The 25,416-nt window shown below is 52.2% G+C and overlaps 1 protein-coding gene across 1 annotated transcript; it reads left to right on the top strand.

The window, feature by feature from the left end:
- Positions 1-1,367: 1,367 nt before the first annotated feature.
- On the top strand, positions 1,368-18,976 carry LOC142020209 (C-type lectin-like). The gene is made up of 8 exons (XM_075007914.1): positions 1,368-1,376; positions 1,908-1,987; positions 7,517-7,611; positions 7,913-8,050; positions 12,394-12,508; positions 13,698-13,752; positions 18,386-18,546; positions 18,702-18,976. Exons 2-8 carry the CDS (start codon positions 1,921-1,923, stop codon positions 18,974-18,976), a joined length of 906 nt encoding a protein of 301 aa, XP_074864015.1. The 5' UTR covers positions 1,368-1,376; positions 1,908-1,920.
- The last annotated feature ends 6,440 nt before the right edge of the window (positions 18,977-25,416 follow it).

Raw genomic sequence — 25,416 nt, 5'->3', positions numbered from 1 at the left:
AGCCAGGGCTCCCTCTAACTCTTTCCACACACGTCCAGAGTCAGTTCCGTTCTGTGCACCGAGGCGTGTGCAGACACTCACCAGCAATGAGACACAGGCTGCCGGCTCTGCTCATCAGCTCGGCGGCATCTCACTCTCTCCTGGGAAGCTGCCCAAGCGCTGAGCTCACAGGGAGCTCTGGTGGAACCTGAGGCTTTGCTGTTCCTCGTTTCTCTGCCCTCCTTGTCTCGGCCTTTCTCTGAGCCCCAACAGGAAGCTTCTTGTGTCTGTGAGCCCCGTTCTTAGCACAGGCCCCAACACCTGCCGTCTGTTCTCCTCGTGCTGCCAGCCACCCTGGCTATCGCCTGGCACCGCAAGTCAGCGTTCACATCGCTGCCGAGTCAGGACGGTGCATCTCCCGGGCTCTTTGCACAGGCGTAAATGCCAACACTCAGTGCAAGCCACTGACAAGTCAGGCACAGGATGGTGTGATGGGCCAAGTGCTGGCCTGGGCTGGAGGGCCATGAATCAGAAACTTTGCCCTTTTACCCTGCACGGAGGGGTCAGGGCCCAACTGGAGGGACCCCATTGACCCCCCCAGGTGAGCCTTGGCCTGGGACTTCTCATGGGACAAAGTGGATATGAGTTGAACCAGCCGGGCCAGGGCCCGGGGGACCCCTCCAGCCATCCTACGGCTGCCAGATTTTTGGGGAGGGTTTCCTGGACAGGCAGCCCCGGCAGCGGGATTCCTGGCCCAGGGGATGGGACCCCAGCAGTCACACAGCTGGGAAACTCCACGACTGGGAGACTGCCCTCAGCTGGGGGGAGAGGGACCCTGTGACCCAGCCAGCTCCCAGGTGTGGGACTGCCAGGATCTCCCCACCCGGGGTTCCTGTGAATGGGGCTGCTGACAGAGCTCCATGCCCATTCCAACTCCCAGCTGTGGGGCTGCCGGGGTCCCCCCATTCCTCCAGCCAGGGCTCCCGCAGCTGGGAGCTGGCTGGGATGCAGAGCTGGGGCCTGCCAGTTTCCATGACAGGTTCCACGGCCTGTGGGACATTTTTGTGTGACCGCGGGAGGCGGGACTTGTCACAGAAATTCGGGACTGTCCCACATCTGGCAATGCGAAGCCACCCACATCTCAGCGCTGGCTGACAAAGGCAGTGACCAGCTTTTATTCACTTCCTCCTGGTCACAGCCCAGCTGGCAGGAGCATCCTGGTTCCTATTATCTGTTTGCCTGAGCAGTAAAGGATTGTGCACAGATTTGCATATTCAGTATTGACTACTGGCTCCCTGCCCTGCACTGCTCTATAAATGCCCCCGGCCCACCGGTGCCCCAGGCAGCTGCACTTGAGCAGACCCTGCACCAGAACAGCTACCCAGAGACACAGTCAGGTGAGACCCCGGCTTCCTCCTTCTTCTTCCTCCTCCCTCGCTGTGGGGCTGGTGGCAGCTCACCCGTTGCAGGGCTGGGGGGCCAGGCTGGGCCTGTGTGAGTCCCCTGACCCGTCTCCATCTCCCCCAGCACAGCACTGCACATGGCACCTGATGCCCTGCGGGGATGTACTGAGTGCCCTGCCCCTCCCACAGCTGGGCCCAGCACCCAGCCCTGTGCCCCGTCCCTGCTGCAACATCCCTCTGCAGGGCGGCTCTCCCCTTGGACCCCTTCTCCCAGCCATGGTGCAAGGGGGTTCCCAGCCCACACTGCGGGGTGTGGAATTTATCGTCCTTCCCCCTCTCCCTACCCACCAAACGGTGTCGGGTTCCCAAACACTCAGTGTCCCTGAAGCTGGAGATATGAGCTAGATTCAAACCCCCACTAATGGGGAGGAGGCCCCAGGGTGGGATCAGTGGCTGGTTCATGGCTAGGGGGAAGGTCACTCCAGGCTCTCAGGGCCCCATCTCCCATGTGTGTTTCCCCCCCAGGGGAAGTGAGAAGATGGGGCCAGTCACCTGCTTCAGCCTCGGCCTCCTCGGCTTCCTGATGTTTAGCCCCTCCGTGGAAGGTGAGTCCCGGCCCGACCCTAAGACCAGGAGACCCCAGGTTCTGTAGCCATCGATGGGAACCAAATTCATTCCACTCAGGGCTCCACAGCCCTTTCATGGGGGACCAGACACCACAGCGGGGTCCCCAGAGCCTCTGCCGCAGCCAGCCCATCAATCCAGAACCCAGGCAGCAGCTCAGCACCTTCCTGAGGGGAGAGGCTGCTTCCTACTGCCCCAGCTCTGACAGCAGAGGGAATCCCTGGGCCCTGCTGGGGCTGGGAGCGAGAACCAGGCTGGGAGCTAAACCCTCCTCTGTCTCCTGCTGCTGCTCAGGAGTCACATCCCTGACGAGGGTGTGAAGGGTTACTCCCAGCCGGGGAACAGAAGGCGGGAATACGTCCCACATGAGTGACGTCCCATTCTCTTCACTGGGCTCAGAACAGGCCCTCTTCATCAGCTTGATCCCTCTTCCTTGGATAATTCAAACCCTTCCCTCCTCCTGTCCTCCAAAGGAAGCTCCTGGGACCCATGGACTATTCCCCTTCCCCTGCTCCCGTCTTTCTGTATCCTCACAGATCTCTGCACTTACTCCCCAGGTGCCTAATTCCTCCCCCCACCCGTCAGTCAGTAGCTCTCTGCCTTCCCTTCCCTCTCTGGGCCCTCAGCTATCAGAGGGGTGCAGAAATCTCAGGCTCAAAGGGACGTCCAGGGGTCCCTAGTCCAGCCCACTGCAGTGACGCAGGACCCCGTAATTCTGCATCAGCCCTGCATGGTGTTTCTCCAGCCGGTTCCTCAAACCTCCGGTGACGGGGAACCCACAAACTCCCTTGGATGCCGATTCCCCAGCTGAACTACTCTGAGGGGGAGCAAGTTTTTCCTAATATCTAACTTAACTCCCTTGCTGTGGATATAACACCCCTTAACCAGGGCAACCGTATCTCCCTGTCCCAAATACAGGACAGGGAGATGGGGGGACGGGCAGCTCCTCCCGGCTGCACCAAGCCCCGGGGAACCAGAGCTCCCTGTCGCCCAAGCCCCAGGAGATTGGAGACCCGCAGGAGGTCCTGGAACAGAGCTCTGGGGGACTGGTGACTTGTGGGCACTCTGGGCCTGGGGCCCCAGGGAAGCGGCAGCCACAGGCGCTCCCACCCCTACCCCCAGCTCCCAAGGGCCATAATATGGAACAATTTGTCCCTTTTAAAAAATAAGTCTGGATGCCTTTTGGGCGTCCCAAATACAGGACAGTCCCACCCAATACAGGTCACCCACCCTCAACTTATGTGAAAACTGTTCTCAGCAGGGATCTCAGTTTCCAAAGTCAAAAATTCTCAAAAGAAGAAAAATCTGTGGTTTTCTATGGTTGTAATTAAAAGCTGAACTCTTGTTTCCCTAGCCACAGTACATATAGGTACCCATTGAATACAGTCTTTTTTCGATATATATTTACAGATGTAAAACAATAGACTGATCCAGTCTCCATGCATTCTCTGGCTACCATCATTGGTAACCCAAATGTTTCGGCCTCTTGTTTTCATATCTTTTCATGCAAGTTTTGTTTAGTGCTTCACATGTTTTACAATTGTCTGCCTTTCAACATCATCTGCAGCCATTCCACATACTGTATGGAACAGGGCATTACCATGAATGTGTCACTCGTCCTCGCAAACCGCAGTGACACAGTTTTTAGAGGTGATTTTTAAAGTGTTCGGCATCTTTTCATAACATTGCTCCCCTCTGGACGCTGAAGGGAAATTTGAGATGCATTAAGACAGGAACCCCGATATTCCATTGAGTAAGAGGTACACACTGGAAGTGGTTTATTGGAGAATGTTTGTGCATGTAAATCTAAAGCACAGCCATGAGACAGGAGGTTGCGTGCACTGCGTGAGACTGGTACTGTTTGTGGAAGTTAGTCAGTAGTTAATGGAAGTTTTTATTTTTTCACAAAACAGATGTAAAAAATGCAAATTCCACATATTTCGGTTGCCAGATTCCCCTCAGTCGTCATCTCACTGGAGAAGAGCTGGGCAAAATACAGCCAGTGGAGCCTGTTCTAGGTGGGGGTGGGATAGCTCAGTGGGTTGAACACTGACCTCTTATGCCAGGGTTGTGAGTTCCATCTGTGGGGGCATTTATGGATCTGGGGCACATAGATTTGCAAGGGAAAAAAAAAAAAAGGGTGGTGCTTGGTCCTGCCAAGAGGGTGAGGAGCTGGACTCCATAACCTCTTGAGGTCTCTTTCAACTCCATGAGATTTGGGTGTATTACAGACCAAACCCCTTGGCCCTGCACCTCCTCCATAAACATCATGGAAGGGCGTAGCCCTGGACCACTTTATAGATTCTTGAAGTGGCTCCCCACCCTATACTATTGTGCAGCCCTGCCTGAGACTAAACTTCCCCAGTATTTAACCCTTTCTCATAGGGCAGGTTTTCAAAAACTTTAACCTTTTTTGCCATCCTCCTTGGGAATCACTCTACATTATTCAGTGGGTCTGTCCCACGAAAGATCATCACTTTATAATTCTAATTCTAAGACTAATTCTGTTAGTCTTTAAAGTGCTACTGGACTGCTTGTTTGTTTTGACAGTATGTAGACTAGCACGGCTTTCTCTCTGTTACACATGATTCAGATCTTTTTTAAAGTGCAGCACCCCGCACTTCCACCTGAAACCTCAAGAGGGCTCAGCAGAGCAAGAAAAACACCTGCTGACTCTTCCATGCAATACTCTTGTTAACACACCCCAGAATGATATCGGTCTTTTTGTCGTCTGCATCATATTGTTGACTCATAATTAATTTGTGATCCACAGTCATCTCCAGAGCCTTTCCAGAAGTACGACTGCCAAGCTAGTTATTTTCTATTTGTAGTTAGGCATTTGATTTTTTCTTCCTAAGTACTTTGCGTCTGTCTTTATTGGGAATCATTTTGCTGATTTCTGCTTTAATCTCCAATTAGTTAAGGGCACTTGAATTCTAATCCTGTCCTCCAAAATGCCTGCAACCCCTCCAAGCTGGGTGTCATCCATCACATCTGCAGTCCTAATTATTAACAAAAAAGTTGAGTATTACCAGACCCAGGACAGACTGCTGAGGGACCTCGCTAGACATGTTACCCCATTTAAGAAAAAACACTCTTTGAGTAGGGCCTTTCAATCAGTTGATAGAATCATAGAACAATAGAGGTGGAAGAGACCTAAATAAGCCATCGAGTCCAGCCCCCTGCTCTAAGCAGGACCAAACCCATCAGGTCAGCCCAGCCAGGGCTTTGTCCAAGCAAGACTTAAACACCTCCAGGGATGGAAACTCCACTACTTCCCTGGGTAGACCATTCCAATGCTTCACCACCCTCCTAGTGAAAAAGTTTTTCCTAATGAGGGAAGTAGGGCAGAAGGCTTGACTGCTTATTTTTTCCTAATGTTCAACTTGGACCTTTCCAACCACAACTTAAGACCATTGTTCTGTGTTCTGCCATCCGTGACCACTGTGAACAGCCTCTCTCCAGACTCTCTTCAGTAAGTTGAAGGCTGTTATCAAGTCCCCCCTCAGTCTTCTCTTCTGTAGACTAAACAGTCCCAATTCCCTCAACTTTCTTCATAAGTCATATGCTCCAGCCCCCTAATTATTTTGGTCGCCCTCCGCTGGACCCTCTCCAGTGTATCCACATCCAGCGTCCAGTTGTGCATCAACCCTACAGGAATTTCGTCTGGGTCACATCTCCATAGTTTGCTTATGAGAACGTCCTTTGGGACTGTAAAAAGATGTACTAAAATCAAGCTCTATCAAGTCTGTATCTCCCCCAGCCGCACAAGGCTCGTAGCCCTGCTAAAGAAGGAAATGAGGTTGGCTTGCCATGATATCACCAACACAGGTCCATGCTGGCTATTACTTATCATCCAATTACCCTCGAGATCCGCGCTGTCCAATACGTTTGCTTCTCAGGACACTGTGGGGTGCTGAATCCAGCCCTGGAGCCGCATTTGGCTCTTCGAGCCTTTAAATGCGGGAGACAGACGTGGCGGCTCTGGTGGCCCCAGTGGTGGCTCCATTGGCTCCAACCCTGGCCCTGGCGGGAAGGGCTGGGGGAGTGCAGCTCTGGCGGAGGGAATTTACTTCAAGGAAGGGTGAGGGCATTTATTTAGAACTGGGGTGGGGGCTGTGGTGAATACAGAAGGACGATGATTCAATTCCTATTGGACATCGCTGCTCTAGAGGCTTAAAACTGACTGTTTCGTAACGTGGTGCTGCAGTTAGGCTACTGGTCTATAATTTACAAGATCTTCTTTGCTCTGCGGTTAACAGAGCAGGTGCTACGTTTGCTCTTCCACAGCCCTCTGGGAGCCCACCTGTCCTCCAGGAGTACTCCACATCCCCACCCCCGACACAGCTCTCCACCCTGCACGGCATCCCTTTCCCCAGTCCGGCCCCCGCACTCTGCCTCATCCTGCCCCCTGTTCTGCACACCCCGAATTCGCTCTTCCAGCGCTCTCTGAGTAGCTCTGAACAAGGGATCCCCCACAGCTCGGAGGGACTGGTGGGAGGAGGAGGAGCTGGTTGGCGGGATCTGTTGGTGGGTGGGAGGTACGGCCGGGGGAGCTGATCAGGGAGGTAGAACACCCAGTCTCTTTTATAATGTGGGTGCGCCAGTCCTGGAGCATCCACAAGAACAGTGTCTATATCCCCACCGCTAAATATATTCAAGAAAGATGTGGAGAAATTGTAAAAGGTCCTGAAAAGAGCGACAAGAATGATCAAAGGTCTAGAGAACATGACCTGTGAAGCAAGGCTGAAAGAATTGGGTTTGTTTAGTTTTAAAAGAGAAGATTGAGCAGGGACATGATAGCGGGTTTCAAGTATCTAAAAGGGTGTCATAAGGAGGAGGGAGAAAACATGTTCTTCTTGGCCTCTGAGGATAGAACAAGAAGCAACGGGCTTAAACTGCAGCAAGGGAGGTTTGGGTTGGACATTCGGAAAAAGTTCCTAACTGTCAGGGTGGTCAAACAGTGGAATAAATTGCCAAGGGAGGTTGTATCTCAATCTCTGGAGATATTTAAGAACAGGTTAGTTAAATGTCTATCAGGGATGGTCTGGACAGTACTTGGTCCTGCCATGAGGGCAGGGGGCTGGACTCGATGACCTTTCAGGGTCCCTTCCTGTCCTAGCATTCTATGATAAGTGTACTCTGATTCAACTGCCTTATGACCTCCCTGCCCCCAACCTCATCAGGTTCCCCAGGTCTCCTGCACAGAAGATAGGAAGTGTCCATCCTCCCTGCGGACAGCCCAGCTCTCTAAGCGAGGCGAGAGTGGTAATAACCCACAGGCCAGTCTCTGTGCCACAGACAAGCGGGTCAGGCAGTGGCAGCTCTTTGATCTGAGTGACTTCGGTCACACTCTCCATAGGCGAAAGGGGCCAGTTGGCAGGGGGAGAGACCCTCATGGGGCTGAGGGGAGTCTGCAGGAGGCAGAGCGACCAGACCCCGCAGTTCTGTTCCATTCGCCTCTCACCGCGGTGTCCTCTCTCCCCGTCCCATCCCTTCTCTCGGCTCAGGAGCAGGGGCCGCGTCCTGTTTCCAAGACTGGCGGTACTACAGACAATACTACTATGCCTTCTTCCCCGAGAAGAAGACCTGGTCAGAGGCTGAGGTACGAGGATCCTCTCAGGCGGGCACAGGGCACGGTGGGTTAGTCAGGAGGGGCAGGGAGTGAAGGGGTTGGGTGACACCACCTCTGGTCCCAGAGCGTATCCCTGCAGGGGTGGGGTGGGGCTGCAGAGGTGACGTGGCTGGTGCCCGGCTTGGGGGCTCAGGAAGAGGCACCAGGAGGTGACTTTCTCTCCTCCCAGCTGCCCCTGCCCCTGCTGCGGCCTGGTGGGGCAGGACCCCACCCAGGGCTAGGCGGTGTCCTCCTGCAGGGGTGACGGGCCTCGCTGATGTCTCTGCTGCAGGTGCTGTGTCAGTATTACCACGTCGGGGCCCATCTCGCCTCCATTCTCAGTGAGGAAGAAGGGCAAATGGTGGCCAGGCGCATCTCGGAGGCAGGCTTCAAGGACAACGTCTGGATTGGACTCCACGACCCCCAGGAGGTGAGTGATCAGCTCCAGCAATCTGCCAAGCCCCCTCATTCCCTGCACCCCACAGTCCCACCCACTCCCCCTCGCCACGTTCCCGAGCAGTATTTCCCTGCCCGTGGCTTGCGGCTCTGCTCTTGCTTGAAGTCTGCACTGCCCCAACACTGCCGGACGCCCAGCTTGGGGTAATCCTGCCCTTGCCTGCTTCTGCATAGGAGAGCCCCAGCGCCATAGGGCAGGGAGCAGGAGGGGGACTGGTCCCAGGCTGGGAAGAAATCTTGGGGAGGTGGAGTAGCCATTGTGCAAACAGGAAAGAAGCATCGGGGTTAAGGGGGGCAGTCCTGTCACACCGTCCTATTTGCAAATGTACCGAGCTCAGCCTGAGCTGTGCCTCTCAGGAGGCTCCCGAGCAGCTGCCACAGACTCAGGCCCTGGAACCCCTGCACCAGACTGGAGGCTGGGCTGGACTCGGAGCGGGAGGGGTAAGAGGCTCTGGGTGTTGTTCTCCAGTCTGTTCAGCCATCCAGCTCCCCCTGTTCCTCTGGCAAAGGCTGCCGGCTAGTCCCTCAAGGGAGCTGAGGCCAGGCCGGAGCCAGCAGCCCTAAAGTGAGAGGGACCCATATCCCCTGGGCTGATTCTACAGAGCTAGCCAGTGCTGTTAATCTGGGGTCAGACCGGTGCTGAGCCCACAAGCAGGGAAAAGGCCCCATGCCCCATCCCCTGAGCTGTCCAGCATCTCCATCACAGACACACGTCTACTGTGCTCACCCAGCGTGAAATCACCACATTAACACCACCAGTGCCCCTTGGTGGGCCGTGCCCCTCAGGTTAGGGACTAGAACACACTCCAGAGTGACTCTGCTTCACAGTGCACAGATTTCTCAAGCCCGTATGCTGGAATTTCTGTTGGGCGTATTTTTTAACAGATGTGGACTACAGAGTTTTCATGATCAAGTTCTCCTGCTAAGTGTTACTATTAGATCAGCCTTTCCAGGGGCTGTTCCCCAAGCTGGCCCCTCCATACCCACAGCCCTGTCTCTCCCATGGCTTGAACAGGGCACTGCTGTATTGGGTTTCAGTATTTCTGTGGTACCTTATCACCAAGGGCACCATGTAAGGGGGATGAAGAGAGGCAGTAGACCGCCCCTAAACTTCAAACACCTGGATTGCACATTTGAGGTCTGCTCAAAGTGCTTACCCTAGCTTCAGACACAGCTTTTAACTGTGACGGGCTTTCCAGCTTTGCCTTTGAGGAGGGAGTTAGTTTGCAAACAGAGAGAGCCTGGGTGCTTGAGAATAGCAAAAGGCAAAGGGACTGACGGATTGTTAGATCATCAAGAAAACACTTAAAAAGATAACAAGAAGTCCTGTGGCACCTTTGTTAGCTGATGGTCTGGTGAGATGCCACTATGCCCTTGTATTAATATGAGATTTCAACTGCCAGGGCAGAGCTCACTAGTGACCAGGCTGAGAGCTGCTGAAAAGCAGGTAGGTTCTTTGTTTTGTGTTCGGGTTTGCACAGTAACAGGAGGAGTCAGGTTACCACTTAATCAATTACTTTGTTTACTTATCTAACTAGTTAATCTCTTAGGCCGTGTCTACACTAGCCCCAAACTTCGAAATGGCCATGCAAATGGCCATTTCAAAGTTTACTAATGAAGCGCTGAAATGCATATTCAGTGCTTCATTAGCATGCGGGCAGCCGCGGCACTTCGAAATTTGAGCAGATGGGAATAAGGGGACTTCGAAGTAGGCGGGGTCCTTTCGAAAAGGAGCCCTGTTGGGACGAGCCGCGCGGCGGCGAGGCGCATCAAGTTCGAAGTGCCGTGGCCGCCCGCATGCTAATGAAGTGCTGAATATGCATTTCAGCGCTTCATTAGTAAACTTCGAAATGGCCATTTGCATGGCCATTTCAAAGTTTGGGGCTAGTGTAGACGTAGCCTTAGTGTTACAATGTTGCTTTGTTTGTATACCTAGCAAGTTAAGCTCTTGTGGTTACAATTGTTGCAAGGTTTATACTTTGATTACAAATAGCTATCATACACTCTAATTCATAGATCTATACTTGTTAAATTCATAGGTCTATACTTGTTGAATTCATAGACCTATACTTGTTGAATGTGCGCAAAATAAATGAAAAGTAAAATACCTCGCAGGTCTTATTCTTACCCCGCATTATCAACGTGGCTTGGCCAGTTTTTCTCTCTCAATCCCTTGGGAAGAAGTCCCTTGTCCTTTTTTTTCCAGGAGTCGAGCGTCCCCAGGGACCTGGGGAGACCCCCACCCTCCTGTGCAGCAGGAAAGATGATTGGAGCTCAAATAGGGGGTCTGCCGGACCCCTCTTTTATGCCCATTGGGTCACGCAGGCTTCTTCCTTGGTTTTAAAAAAAATGCCAATTGAATTAGACTGTCTGATACTGCAACGAAGGGTCCTGTCGCACCTTATACACTAACAGAAGAGTTTTGAGCATGAGCTTTCGTGAGCACAGACTCACTTCATCAGAGCATCTCATGCTCAAAACTTTTCTGTTAGTCTATAAGTTGCCACAGGACCCTTCGTTGCTGTTACAGATCCAGACTAACACAGCTACTTCTCCGATACTTGTCTGATACTGGTTCCCACAAGGAGTTCAAGGGTGTAGTGTACACCTGTGAGGTAGAGACAATTGGGGTCATTTGTGTCTTAATGGGCTGGAGATTTTCCTCCTGTCTGGGACAAGTGTCCTGGTGAATCAACTGATGGTAATTAGCCAAAGGCAGTCCGAGGCCCGGCTGTTAATCAGCCCATTGTTCTTAGCTTTGCTCTGGGAGCTTCAAAGGCCGTGGCTAAAATAAGCCCATCTGTGCTCTCGGGCGTTCCAGGCCTGGGCTATTCCTTCTACCCCTTTCGTACTCTGAAGCAGCTAGGGAAGGCAAGGTGGAGTAGAGCAAAAACAGGGGGTTCTGTCTGGCTACAACCTAATAGACTAACAGATATTTTGGGGCATAAGCTTTCGTGGGCAAAGACCCGCTTCATCAGATGCATTTGATGCATTTGACAAAGCCGGTCTTCACCCACGAAAGCTGATGCTCCAAAATATCTGTTATTCTACAAGGTGCAACAGGACTTCTTGTTTTTGAAGTTACAAACTAACTCGGCTGCCCCTTTCATCTTTGTCAACAGAATATTGGGAATGGAATAGGTAAGACCGAACGTATCACGTTGCGTTTATATAAAGCCATGGTTCACCCACAACTAGAATACTGCACCTGGATCTGATTGGCCCATCTAGAAAGTAGATACTGGAGTTGGAAAAGGTACTGAAAGGTCAATAGACATGATCTGGGGTAAGGAACAGCTTCCACGTGAGGAGAGATGAACAGGACGGGGACTTTTCACATTGGAAAAGAAATGAGTAACAAGTGATGGGGTCACGGGATGTTAGAAGTTTAGCAAATCATGACTGGCGCAGAAAAATAGAGTAAGGAGATGTTATTTACTCCTTCACTCCCAGAGCACGAGACGGTCACACAAGGAAGTGTCTAGGCAGCAGACTGAAAAAAAACCAAACCAATTATTTCCTCACAGTCGTCCTGTGGGACTCTTGGCCAGGAGATGGTGGAAAGGCCCAGACTATAACCAGGTTCCACTGAGAACAAAAGAAGATTGCAGAGGACAGGGCCATGAGTGGCTGTTGGCCAGGCTGGGCACTAATGACATCCCTAGCCCCTGTTGCTGGAAGCTGGGAATGGGCGACAGAGGATGGGTGACAATGATTGCCTCTTCTCTGAAGTGCCTGGCCTCGGCCACTGTCAGCAGACCAGGCACTAGGCTAGACGGACCATTGGTCTGACCCAGTCCAGCCATTCTGATGTTCTCACATAGAGCCCGAATGTATCTGCCCCTGCTGTAACCACTAGGCCCCACTCCCCTCCCAGAGCTGAGGGACAGCCCAGGAGTCCTGACCGTCTCTCTGCGCAGAGTCAGTTACAAAATCAGAATCGATATTAAAACGTTAAGGTGAACAGCCAGTGTCCCCTCAGTGCCTGGCCACGAGAGGTCAGAATGCATTTGAGCTGAAAGCGTCTATTTAATTTTCTTTCTTCTATGCAGCAATTGGATAGACCCAGGGCTCCTCTCAGCTAATCGCTGAGTTACCTGCCAAAAACCTCCAGAGGTTTCCAGTGCCTGAGTAGCCCCTGGAAAGAGGTGATGTGGGGGCAGATGGGGTCAGTGTGCCACCCGCTCTCACTCCCTCCCTTGCACCATTCACAGCATGCACAGCCCCCACCCGCTGCAAAATCTGAAATGGCTCCCTGCTCATCAGCAAGGCCTCTTCCCCACGGGACCCCACGACCTCTCTCCCCTGTCTCTGCAGCACAGATGCTGGACGTGGACAGATCGCTCCCTCTATAGCTACAAACCTTGGAACACTGGAGAACCAAACAATGAACATAACGCTGAGTACTGTACTGAGCTGGTGAAGGAGAAGGGTAAGGAGACAGCTCAAATGCACACGCCCCAACAAAGGATCCCAGACAGACCTCGGGCCACACACACCAGCCCTCTGCGGGGGTGGCATCCTGCCCTGTCAGCCTGCCGCTCACCTTCAGCCCGCACCGCTGCCCTCAGGAGATAACGCCCTTAACTCACCAGCAAACCTTCCCCTACACATCCCAGTTTCAGGCTCAGCTCCAGGCACCAGCAGACCTCACAGCACATTTGGCCCCAGATGAGCAGTGGAAAGGAAAGACCAAAGCATGGCTAGTACCTGCTAGGTGATATGTAGGTAGGGTGTGGCTTCTTTGGTGGGTGCCTTGGTGGCTTTTGCTACCCTCATTCAAGAGACAGCAGGGGGGTATTTTGTCCCCATGGCAATTTAGAGAAGCCTCAGGGCTGCTCTGACACTGGCACTAGCAACCCGGCTGGCCGGAGACTTCAGCCACACATCCAGTTGTTCTGTAGGCTGGAGAGGTCAGGTCTGAACTGGGCAGATGTCTCTTTTCTGGGTTCCCCCACTCAAGAGGAATCCCCAGCCGGCCAGTAAGGCAGCTTCCTGCTGTCTGTATTGCTGGAGTGATGCCAGGGAGGGCAGCGGGATGGAAAGTCCCATCACAATGGCTGACAAGAGCATGGAGACCTGGCTGAGCAGGGAAAGCTCACTTGTGAATGTGAGAGACTCATTCTTCATGGGCCGTGCCAATCACACAGAGTCACCCAGCCTCCGACTCCCACGTGCCAGAGTGTTCTGTTCTCAGCCCTGCCACTGATCTGCTGCATGACCCTGGGCAAGTCACTTCCTCACTATGGGCCTCAGTTTCCCCTCCCACCTCCTCTCTCCGTAGACTGTGTGCTCCCAGGGGGAGGGACATCTGGCAGCATGTGTGGGGCACAGCGCTGAGCAGCCCGGTCGTGCTTTCATCACATAAATCTCATTGCAATTGGAGAGGGTCTCCCCCAGTCCCTCTGACACCCAGCAGCCCTCAGGGGATGACGGAGCCTGTTCCTGTCTGAGCACATGGGGGGGTTCATCTCCAGCCTCCTCCTCCTCACAGCCTCATGCAAAGGAGCGTGGGGGGGGTCTTCTCTTCAGAGAGCTATTGGGGGATGGGGTCACTGCAAGGGCAGGAACGCCCCCACTTGCCTTTCCCCCGCCCCAGTGATTTCTGTTTTGCCTTCTAGGTTATAAGAACTGGAACGATCAAAACTGTAGCATGAAAAACGGCTTTGTGTGCACGTACCGACCCTAGCAACAGGAGCAGCTCACCGCGGGCTGACAGGGGAGCATCGCTTGTGGGGTGCAAAGAACCGGGCTCCCTGGGTGCAATCAGACAACACCCCAGACTTTCAGCTGCTTTACTGCATCAAGGGCTGGTCCTCTGCCTCACTGAGAGATCAGCTCTCACCTCCCCAGCTGCAAACGCCCTTCCCCCTCGTGCCCCTGGGCTAGTTACACTCGGGCCCCTTCTCTCCCTTCCCCTCCATGGCCGCAGCCCACTACAGGAATAAACTCTGCTGAGCATGCAGGTGTGTGTGCGTCTCCTCTGTCCCACGCCTGGCCCCCGTGTACACCTGCCCATCCAGCCCACTCCGACTGTGTCCTGGAGGAGAGGGAGAGATCCCCAGAGGAGGGCAGGATGGGCCTGGCCTTTGGTAGGGTCGAGCCTCGGTTTTCCCCACCTGTCTGCCACAACCAGAGCGCTCCCTCCCTTCTGGGCACCCATAAGAACATAAGAACATAAGAACATTTGACCTCTGATTTGACCTCTGCTCACCCTCTGTGCTCCTCTGAGCAGGGACTGTCTAGATGGTGTGTCAAGAGCTGGGAGCCTGCGGCTGCAGAGCTGGAGCTAAAGGACTCTGAGTCCGGCCGTAGCAGACTCCTGGGATCAGGCACTGAGAGGGACATGTATAAAGTGACCAGACACCCTGATCTTATTGGGATAGTCCCGATATTTGGGGAGTTTCCTTTATAGGCTCCTATTCCCCCTGCCCCCCACACACATGCCCATGCAGATGATGCAAAATTAGGGGGAGAGGTAGATACATTGGAGGGTAGAGAGTGAACCCAGAGGGACCTGCATAAATTGGAGGACTGGGCCAAAAGAAATCTGATGCGGTTCAACACGGAGAAGTGTAGAGTCCTGCACCTGGGACAGAAGAGTCCCAAGCATTGTTACAGGCTGAGGACCCACTGGCTCAGCAGCAGTACGATGGAAAGGGACCTAGGGGTTACGGTGGATGAAAGGCTGGATATGAGTAAACAGTGTGCCCTTGTAGCCAAGAAGGCTAACGGCATACTAGGGTGCATTTGATGCTAGTGCGGCCACATCTGGAATACCGTGTCCGGTTTTGGGCCCCCCCGGTATAAAAAGGATGTGGATTTGCTGGAGCAGGTTCAGGGGAGGGCAACAAAAATGATTAAGGGGCTGGAGCACAAGACCTATGGGGAGAGGCTGAGGGATTTGGGCTTATTTAGCTTACAGAAGAGAAACCTGAGCGAGGGGTAATTTAATAGCAGCCTTCAACTTCCTGAATGGGAGCTTGAAAGATGAGGGTGAGAAACTGTTCTCAGTGGTGTCAGACAGCAGAAAAAGGAGTAATGGTCTGAAGTTACAGAAGGAGAGGAGTAGGTTGGGTATTAGAAAAAGCTACTTCCCCAGGAGGGAGGTGAAGCACTGGAATGCGTTGATTAGAGAGGTGGTGGATTCTCCATCCCTGGAAGTTTTTAAGCCCCATCTTAAAAACACAGTAAGAGACCTAAAACAGAGCCACTGTGGCTTAACAACCATGTAAAAGAGACAGTGAGAGATAAAAAGGCATCCTTTAGAAAGCGGAAGTCAAATTCTAGTGAGGAAAATAGAAAGGAACATAAACACTGCCAAATTAAGTGTAAAAATGTAATAAGAAAAGCCAGAAAAGATTTTGAGGAACAGTTAGCCATAAATTCAAAAGACAATAGTAAAATGTTTTTTTAGTACATTAGAAGCAGGAGGCCCAATAAAAAAGCAGTGGGACCCCTGGACGATAGACATATAAAAGGAGCAATCAAGGAAGATAATGCCATTGCAGAGAAACTAAATGATTTCTTTGCTTCAGTCTTCACGGCTGAGGATATTACAGAGGTTCCCAAATCTGAGCCGTCCTTTGTACGTGACAAATCTGAGGAACTGTCCCAGATTGAAGGGTCAGTAGAAGAGGTTTTGGAACTAATTGATAAGCTAAACAGTAACAAGTCTCCAGGACCAGATGGCATTCACCCAAGTGTTCTGAAAGAACTCAAATGTGAAATTGCAGAGCTATTAATGGTGGTTTGTAACCTATCCTTTAAATCAGCTTCGGTACCCAATGACTGGAAGACAGCTAATATAATGCCAATATTTAAAAAGGGCTCTAGAGGAGACCCTGGCAATTACAGACCAGTAAGTCCAATGTCAGTACCGGCCAAATTAGTAGAAACAATAGTAAAGAATAAAACTGTTAGACACGTAGAAGAACATGATTTGTTGGGCAAAAGTCAGCGTGGTTTCTATAGAGGGAAGTCGTGTCTTACTAATCTGTTAGAGTTCTTTGAAGGGGTTAACAAACATGCAGACAGGGGGTATCCAGTGGACATAATATACGTAGATTTCCAGAAAGCCTTTGACAAGGTCCCTCACCAACGGCTCTTATGTAAATTAGGTGGTCATGGGATAGGAGGAAAGATCCTTTCATGGATTGGAAACTGGTTAAAAGACAGGAAACAAAGGGTTGGAATAAATGGTAAATTTTCACAATGGAGGGGGGTAACTAGTGGTGTTCCCCAGGGGTCAGTCCTGGGACCAATCCTGTTCAACTTGTCCATCAATGATCTTGAGAAAGAGGTAAGCAGTGAGGTGGCAAAGTTTGCAGAGGACACCAAACTGTACAGGATAGTCAAAACCAAAGTAGACTGTGAAGAACTTCAAAAAGATCTCAGCAAACTGAGTGACTGGGCAGAAAAATGGCAAATGAAATTTAATGTGGGTAAGTGTAAGGTAATGCACATTGGGAAAAATAACCCCAATTATACATACAATGTGATGGGGGCAAATTTAGATACAACAGATCAGGAAAGGGATATTGGAATTATAATGGATAGTTCTCTGAAAACATCCATGCAGTGTGCAGCGGCGGTCAGTAAAGCAAATAGGATGTTAGGAATTATTAAAAAAGGGATAGAAAATAAGACGAAGAATATCATACTTCCCCTATATAAAACTATGGTACACCCTCATCTTGAGTACTGCGTGCAGATGTGGTCTCCTCACCTCAAAAAAGATTTACTGGCATTAGAAAAGGTTCAGAAAAGGGCAACTAACATGATCAAGGGTTTGGAAAGGGTCCCACATGAGGAGAGGCTAGAGAGACTGGGACTTTTCAGTCTAGAAAAGAGGCGATTGAGGGGCAATATGATAGAGGTATATAAAATCATGAATGGGTGTGGAGAAAGTGAATATTGAAACATTATTTACTTGTTCCCATAATATAAGAACTAGAGGACACCAAATGAAATTAATGGGTAGTAGGTTCAAAACTAATCAAAGAAAATTTTTCTTCACACAGCGCACAGTCAACCTGTGGAACTCCTTGCCGGAGGACGCTGTGAAGGCCAGCACTCTAACAGAGTTTCAAATAGAGCTTGATAAATGTTTGGAGGTTAGGTCCATAAATGGCTATTAGCCAAGGGTAAGGTATGGTGCCCCTAGCCTTTAGTCAAAGGCTGGAGACAGATGGCAGGAGACAAATCGCTTGATCATTGTCTTCCGTTCACCTCCTCTGGGGCACCTGGCACCAGCCGCTGTCAGCAGACAAGACACTGGGCTGGATGGACCTTTGGTCTGACCCAGTATGGCCGTTCTTATGTTCTTAGCTTGACAAGGTCCTGGCTGGGATGACTTAGTGGGGGTTGATCCTGCTTGAAGCAGGGGGCTGGACTAGCTGACCTCCTGAGGTCCCTTCCAGCCCTGTGGTTCTATGACTCACCAAGACATCTGCTGGCTGAGAGGCTCCCTAGAACAGCTGCTCATGCCCAGGCTGAGCGGCTGCTGGCACTGCCACGGTGCCCGGGGACAGGGCAGGTGATGCTGGGATTCAGGTACAGCCGAAGGGAAGAAGAGGAAGTAGCCCAGGGACAGCTGCCCGCATTCAATCACCATGCTGTGGCCAGACCCCCCACAGCCACTGGTGTGACTCTGTCGCTGTTTGGACCCAGGGCTGGGCCCCGATGTTCTTGGGTTGGCTTGAGTCCTCCTGTCGCCAACCACCACCAGCATCCAGTGCGACAGCAGCCTCCCCACCTAAGACCAGTGTTGGATCCTAGGACACTACTGTCTCCATTGATGGGCCCCGCCTGAGAGGGAGAGCCTTAGACTGCTTGGTGTCCCTCTGCGCCTGAGGGCTGGGCTCCTCGTCTGTTCGCTCCTCTATCTCCCCTAAGCAGTCGGTAGGGGAGTGTCACTGGCTCCGTCTCATGAGACGAAAACCAGGGGTCTCCACATGACAGCACGAACACAAGGAGGTAGTTCTGCACAAAGCACACAGTTAACCTGTGGAACTCCCTGCCCCAGGATGTTGTGAAGGCCAAGGCACTAACCGGGCTCAGAACAGAGCTGGATTCATAAATTCCATCGATGGCTGTTAGCCAGGCTGGGCAGAAGGGTGGCACTCGGCTCTGTTTGTAAGCAGCGGGGCATGGGCAGGGGGCGGATCACTCAATGATTCCCTGGTCTGTTTGTTCCCTCTGTACACCCGGCACTGGCCGCTGGCAGAAGACAGAACCCTGGGTGAGGGACCTTGGCTCTGACCCAGCATAGCTGTTGCTCTGGAAACTGCCAGCTCCCCTGCCGCAGACGGCCCTTCTGGCGCATGTACCACGCGGGGACTGACGCCCTTCTGCCAGCTGGAGTCAGCCACAACCAGGGCCAGATTCAGTGGTGCTTACCCCTGGCAAAGAGCGACGGCTCCAGCGCCCACCCAGCCTCTGGCGTCGCTTCCCTCTCGCATGCCCCAAGTCTGTGGGTTACGACAGAGCGGCCACTGGAAGGGACGGGGACCCAGCGCTGCTTTGGGAAAAACCACGGCCACCTCAGACGCATGCGATTGTAAACCGACCCCGCCCCACAGCACACTGGGCCCTGTCCTGGGCCTCAGCTTCCCCCCCGGCAGTGGATGAATGTCCCAGTCACACAGCGCTCCCCTCTCCTTCCACCGCACCCCGCGGGCCGGCTGCCGTCAGCAAAGCCCCAAGGTCGAAGGGCCCTTTGTGCGGGTTCGTCTCCACCCACAGCAAGTGCCTGGAGCCCAACTCCCCTACTGCCCCCAGTCGCTCTGCCACCAGCGGTCGCTTCTCCTCGGCCACCTGCCTCTCTCTGCTGGGCCACGTCCTCAGCTTCCACCACTTACCCCAGCGCTGCCTGGGCAGCCGGAAACCTCTCTGCTGAGGGGCTCTCTACCAGCGCCCCAGCCTAGGCGCCTGGCGCTGCAGGTCTAAGCAACACGCCTAGGTGAGGGTCACTGTCCCACGCAGGGGCATCAGAACCACTTACATGGGGAACAAAGGGTCTCTTGAGTCTTAGCTGAGGTGGCCTTGGCCTTTCGCTCAAGCTACAGCAGCTCTTTCACTGAGCTCTAGACAACCCAGGTTCAAGCCTACCCCCAGGCAGTTATACCTGCAAAGCTCCTTGTCAGTCATTCCAGCCTCAGGCTGTGCTCACACTGCAGAGATGTCTGCAAATCTGACTTCAAGTTATGGCCGCAATGTAGCTGTAGCCTCTGTGACCAATTAACAAACCCCCCTCAACTGAATTGGCTCTTCCTGAGCAACCTGCTCCTGTGGGCTGTGGTTTCCTGGTGCCCTTAACTCAAAATCAGAGAAGCGCTTTGCACACCCTATCTTGAGTTAATCTCAAACTAGGCTGGTTTGGGATCTGGCACTGGCTACACAGCACCACATTCAGAAACACTGCACTATTTCAAGGCGTCCCTTCCTCCTCCTGCACCGATACAGCTGTTTCAAAATACCAGGAGCCTTTCACAGACATGGAGTTATTATTTCAGGTTATCTCAGTACCCTGAATTAGTTCCACAGTGTAACCACAGCTATGGTGTCTAGCACTCCCTACCCCTGCCCCACAAAAACCCTGGTCCCCCCCCAAGCACTGGCAGCCAGACCCACAGGGAGTCCTGCCCCACAAAAACCCTGGTTCCCACTGGGCACTGGCAGCCAGGGCGTGACCATCAGTGCAGCGGGACCTCCTTAACCAGGGTGGGTGGGCAAAGCCCAGGTCTGCCGCTCACAGCCAGGAGCCCAACCTGCACTCCAACTCAACGGCTGTATTAATGCTCATTCATTCAACAGGGCAACCCATCAAGTGAAAGGAGACCCATCCAGTCTGGTATAAAGACATTGGCTTTACCTTACTTAGGCTACGTCTGCACTTGGGGGAAACTTCTAAATGGCCATGTTAATAGTGAAATCGGCAAATACTAATGAGGCACTGACACGAATATTAAGTGCCTCATTAGCATGCCACCAGCCGCAGCGCTTCAAAAGTGCCGCATTTCGCTCGCGCACAGCTTGTCTACACAGGATCCTTTTCAAAAGGACCCTGAAATTGTCAAAATCCCCTTATTCCTATTACTCTTGAAGTGCCACGGCCGGCAGCATGCAAATGAGATGGCGATGGTCTGAAGAAGTGGGTCTGTCCCATGAAAGTTCATCACCTAATAAATTATTCTGTTAAAGTGCTACTGGACTGCTTTTTTGTTTGGTCACCAGAGGGCAGTGCAGCCTGGTAGTTCTCGTCAACACAGCAAGGTGTGCGTGGCTACGTCTGCAGTAGCCCAAAACTTCAAAAAGGCCATACAAGTAGCCACTTCATAGTTTACTAATGAAGCGCTGAAATACATATTTGGCGCCTCATATTCAACTTCAAAATTGGCGCAGCTTCCTGCTGTGCGGTTCGTCCTGAGACCCCTTACAGTTCTAGGACATGTGTACCAGTGGACCCTGCACCAGAGCAGCTACCCAGAAAGACAGTCAGGTAAGATCCTGCTTCTTCCTCCTCCCACACTGGGGAGCTGGTGGCAGCTCAACCATTACAGGGCTCGTGGGCCAGGCTGGGCCTGTGTGAGCCCCCGACCCATCTCCATCTCCCGCTGCACGTAGCACCTAATGCCCTGTAGATATGTGCCAAATGCTCAGCTCCGTTTGGATAGGAGCTAAAGGGCTTTGGCGACATCAGCACTGGCCCGAGCGTATCTCCCTGCAGAGGTGATGTGGCTGGTGCCCGGCCTGGATGGTCAGGAAGAGGCACCAGGAGGTGACTTTGTCCCCTCACAGCTGTTCCTGTCCCTTCTGCAGCCTGGTGGGGCAGGATCCCACCCCAGGGCCAGTCAGTGCCCCCCTGGAGGAATTGACTGGCCTCACTGCTGGTCCCGCTGCAGGCGGCGTCTCAGACTCGATGCAGGGGGAGCCAGCTCACCTCCATCCTCAGCCAGGCAGAAGCAGACATGGTGGCCAGATACAGTTCGCTCTCCCATTTCAGTGGCCAGGCCTGGGTTGGACTCCATGATCCTTCCCGTGTGAGTGCCTGGAGCCAGCTTTGCCTCTGACAGTTGCTTCTCCCATTGGCCGCTTTCCTGGGTCTCTCCACGTCCCTTTGATTGAAGGGCCGTGTGCTCAGGCTGGCCGTGTGCTCAGGCTGCGAGCCGATTGGCGGAGCGGCAGTCAGAGGGAGGGGCTCTCTCAGGTAGGCCAGAGCTCTAAAGCCCTGCTGGCAAGCGACCAGGGAGCATGTGACTGGGTGCATGCGAACAGGGTGGTTGCTAACAGGAGGGAGTTTTGAGAGGGAGCTTACAGGGAGCTAGTTACTTCGTCAGGTGTAAGAGGCAGCATCGTCCCCAGCTGCTGCCTGGAGCTGAGGGACCCGCTGCAGCATGAGGAGCAGGGCGGGGGGCAAGATCGAGGGATGTCAGTGGTGGGCAAGTGGTTTGGGGGCATCTGGTACGGCTGTGAGGATGGCAGCACCCACGGAGGCTGCTTGCGGCGTCCTGGCCCAGATTGCATGGCTTCCGGGCCCAGTCCTGCGCTCCCTGCATGCACGCGCCGCACCAGATCTGTGGGGCTCCAGGGACGGCCGTAGCCAGATGAAGAGTTGGTAGCTTTGGCTGGGACCCAGGATGCGGCTGGGCTGCAAGATCGGCGCCTTCCTGGAGGACGTGGGGCTGCAGCAGCATGTGGCCAGGTGCAGAGAGGCCAGGGGAAGGGGGACCTGGGGGCAACAAGAACTGATATGGGGCAGTGTGGTGCAGTCAGGAGACATGGGAGTGGATGGGGGAAAAGGGGGCAGGGAGGGAGGATCTGGGGGTGATGGTAGCCGCCGAGAGGCAGAGGGGTGGGGAGGAGGGTCCTGGGGAGCTGAGGAGGTCGTCACAGGGAGCTTTGGGGACATGTGGCGCCAGGGAGGTGCAAGAGGTAGTGGGACCGTACCCACGTTCTCCATGCCCCACTGCCTTGTGGGTTATCCTGGAAAGGAGCAAGGCTAAGGGAGTAAACCCTGACAGAAAATCTGGAGGGGAGTCCTAAGGCGGCTCTGTGCCAACTTCTGGCATTGACCCAGCAACTCCTGCAGCTGAGCTGGTACCAGACGTAGAGGTTGTCCTCTCCTTTGGACTATATCAGTAAAGCCGAGAGGGGAACACTGGCATCTGAGCAGCCCAGGGTCCCAATAATCGCCCAAGCTCGTGCATGGAGAGGTACTCCTGCATCGCTAACAGTGTTGAACCAACACGGGAGGTAACAGATACCGGTTATAAGCTCTTGCTCGATTGGCGTAGAGAACGAGCGCCAGGGGTTGCCTCCGACGGTGGGAGAGATCGTCGCATCTCACTGGACAGTCACCGCTCGCCTCAAGCTGGGCAGCCCTCAGCCAATAGGGTACTGTCCCACCACAGTTCACCTGCCTCACTGGGTGCGTTAGGCTTAAGGTTCCCAAACCTGACAAGTGACCTGAAATCTGAGCACCAGGCAAACCAATAAGAAAATCAACAAGAAAAGGAAACCATCAAAGTTTTAAGCTTGCTTGCTGGAATGTGCGGACCATGTTGACAGGTCTGACTGAAGATCTTCAGGACATCAGCGACACCCCAAAGACCACTGTCATCGATGAGGAACTGAACAGGCTCCAAGTTGACATTGCTGCTCTGCAAGAGACACGTCTCGCAGATTTGGGATCTCTAAAGGAAAAGGACTACACCTTTTTCTGGCAGGGTAAAGCCCGAGAAGAACCCAGGGAGCATGGTGTTGGCTTCGCCATCAGAAACACCCTTCTACAAATGGTGGAATTAGTCATGGGTGGATCAGAAAGACTCCTTCAGGTCATACTTCAAACTCGCGCCGGTCCTGTCCACCTGATCAGCGCTTACGCCAAAACCCTGTACGCCGCACCAGAAGTAAAAGACAAGTTTTATGACGTGCTTAGTGCTGCCATAGCGCAAATACCTGCTCACAAACAACTGTACATTCTGGGTGACTTCAATGCGAGAGCTGGAGCCAATCGTGACTCGTGGCCTTCCTGCTCAGGCCACTTCGGTGTGGGAAAAATGAATGAAAATGATCAGCGTCTTCTCGAACTTTGCACGTACCACAATCTGTGCATTACAAACACATTTTTGCAAACCAAGCCACAGCACAGAGTGTCATGGAGACACCCATGCTCAAAACACTGGCATCAACTAGACGTGGTCATTGCAAGATGTGATAACCACAAAAACATCCTTCTGACACGCAGCTATCATAGTGCTGACTGCAGTACAGATCACTCGTTAGTTTGCTCCAAACTCAAGGTGATTCCCAAGAAGCTGCACCGCTCTCAACCAGCTGGAAGGCCCCGCATCAATGCCAGAAAGACGGCTAACTCAGAGAGAGCTGAAAAGTTCAGAGCGACCCTCGAGGAGAATCTGCGCAGCAACCCTGGGGGTGCCGATGTGGCATCCAGATGGCAGCATCTGAGGGATACAATGTACAAGAACTCAAATGTGAAATTGTGGAGTTATTAACAGTGGTTTCTAGCCTATCCTTTAAATCCGCTTCGGTACCCAATGAATGGAAGACGGCCAACATAACGCCAATATTTCAAAAAGGCTCCAGAGGAGACCCTGGCAATTATAGACCGATAAGTCTAACATCAGTACCAGGCAAATTAGTAGAAACAATAGTAAAGAATAAAATTGCAAGGCACGTACAAGAGCACAAATTGTTGGGCAAAAGTCAGCATGGTTCCTGCAGAGGGATGTCGTGTCTAACTAATCTATTAGAATTCTTTGAAGGGGTTAATAAACATGCGGACAAGGGGCACCCAGTGGACATAATATACCTAGATTTCCAGAAAGCCTTTGACACGGTCCCACACCAAAGGCTCTTATGTAAATTAGGCGGCCATGGGATAGGAGGAAAGATCCTTTCATGGATCGAGAATTGGTTAAAAGACAGAAAACAAAAGGTTGGAATAAATGGTAAATTTTCACAATGGAGGGGGGTAACTAGTGGTGTTCCCCAGGGGTCAGTCCTGGGACCGATCCTGTTCAACTTGTTCCTCAATGATCTAGAAAATGAGGTAAGCAGTGAGATGGCAAAGTTTGCAGATGACACCAAGTTGTTTAGGACAGTCAAAACCAAAAGGGATTGTGAAGAACTACAAAAAGATCTCAGCAAACTGAGTGATTGGGCAGCAAAATGGCAAATGAAATTTAATGTGGGTAAGTGTAAGGTAATGCACATTGGAAAAAATAACCCAAATTACACGTACAACATGATGGGGTCAAATTTAGCTACGACAGATCAGGAAAGGGACCTTGGAGTTACAGTGGATAGTTCTCTGAAGACATCCACGCAGTGTGCAGCAGCAGTTAGTAAAGCAAATAGGATGTTAGGAATTATTAAAAAAGGGATAGATAATAAGACAAAAGATATCATACTTCCCCTACATAAAACTATGGTACGCCCACATCTTGAGTACTGCGTGCAGATGTGGTCTCCTCACCTCAAAAAAGATATATTGGCATTAGAAAAGGTTCAGAAAAGGGCGACTAAGATGATTAGGGGTCTGGAACGGGTCCCATATGGGGAGAGGCTAGAAAGACTGGGACTTTTCAGTCTGGAAAAGAGGCGATTGAGGGGTGATATGATAGAGGTATATAAAATCATGAATGGTGTGGAGAAAGTGAAGATAGAAAAATTATTTACCTTTTCCCATAATACAAGAACTAGGGGACACCAAATGAAATTGATGGGTAGTAGGTTCAAAACTAATAAAAGGAAATTTTTCTTCACACAGCGCAGTCAACCTGTGGAACTCTTTGCCGGAGGAGGCTGTGAAGGCCAGGACTCTATTAGGGTTTAAAAAAGAGCTCAATAAATTTTTGCAGGTTAGGTCCATAAATGGCTATTAGCCAGGGGTAAAGTATGGTGCCCTAGCCTTCAGTACAAGGGCAGGAGATGGATGGCAGGAGATAAATCACTTGATCATTGTCTTCTGTTCTCCTTCTCTGGGGCACCTGGCATTGGCCACTGTTGGCAGACGGGATACTGGGCTGGATGGACCTTTGGTCTGACCCGGTATGGCCATTCTTATGTTCTTATGTACAACACGGCCTTGTTGGTATTTGGAAGAAGAGCTAGAAACACAAATGACTGGTTCGACGCTACCTCCGATGAAATGATTCCAGCCATCGAAAAAAAGCACACTGCACTCCTGGAGTACAAACGTTCCCCGAGCCAGAGTACCCTGCAAGCGCGTGGAGCAGCCAGAAAAACAGTACAGCAGACGGCCAGGCGCTGTGCCAACAACTACAGGCTCGAGCTATGCAGCAGCATCCAGAC

This window comes from Carettochelys insculpta, chromosome 1 (assembly GCF_033958435.1).
Source record: "Carettochelys insculpta isolate YL-2023 chromosome 1, ASM3395843v1, whole genome shotgun sequence".
In the NCBI taxonomy this organism is placed as follows: domain Eukaryota; kingdom Metazoa; phylum Chordata; order Testudines; family Carettochelyidae; genus Carettochelys; species Carettochelys insculpta.
Note: the sequence above shows the minus strand (reverse complement) of the source record. Positions and strands in the feature narration are given on the sequence as shown.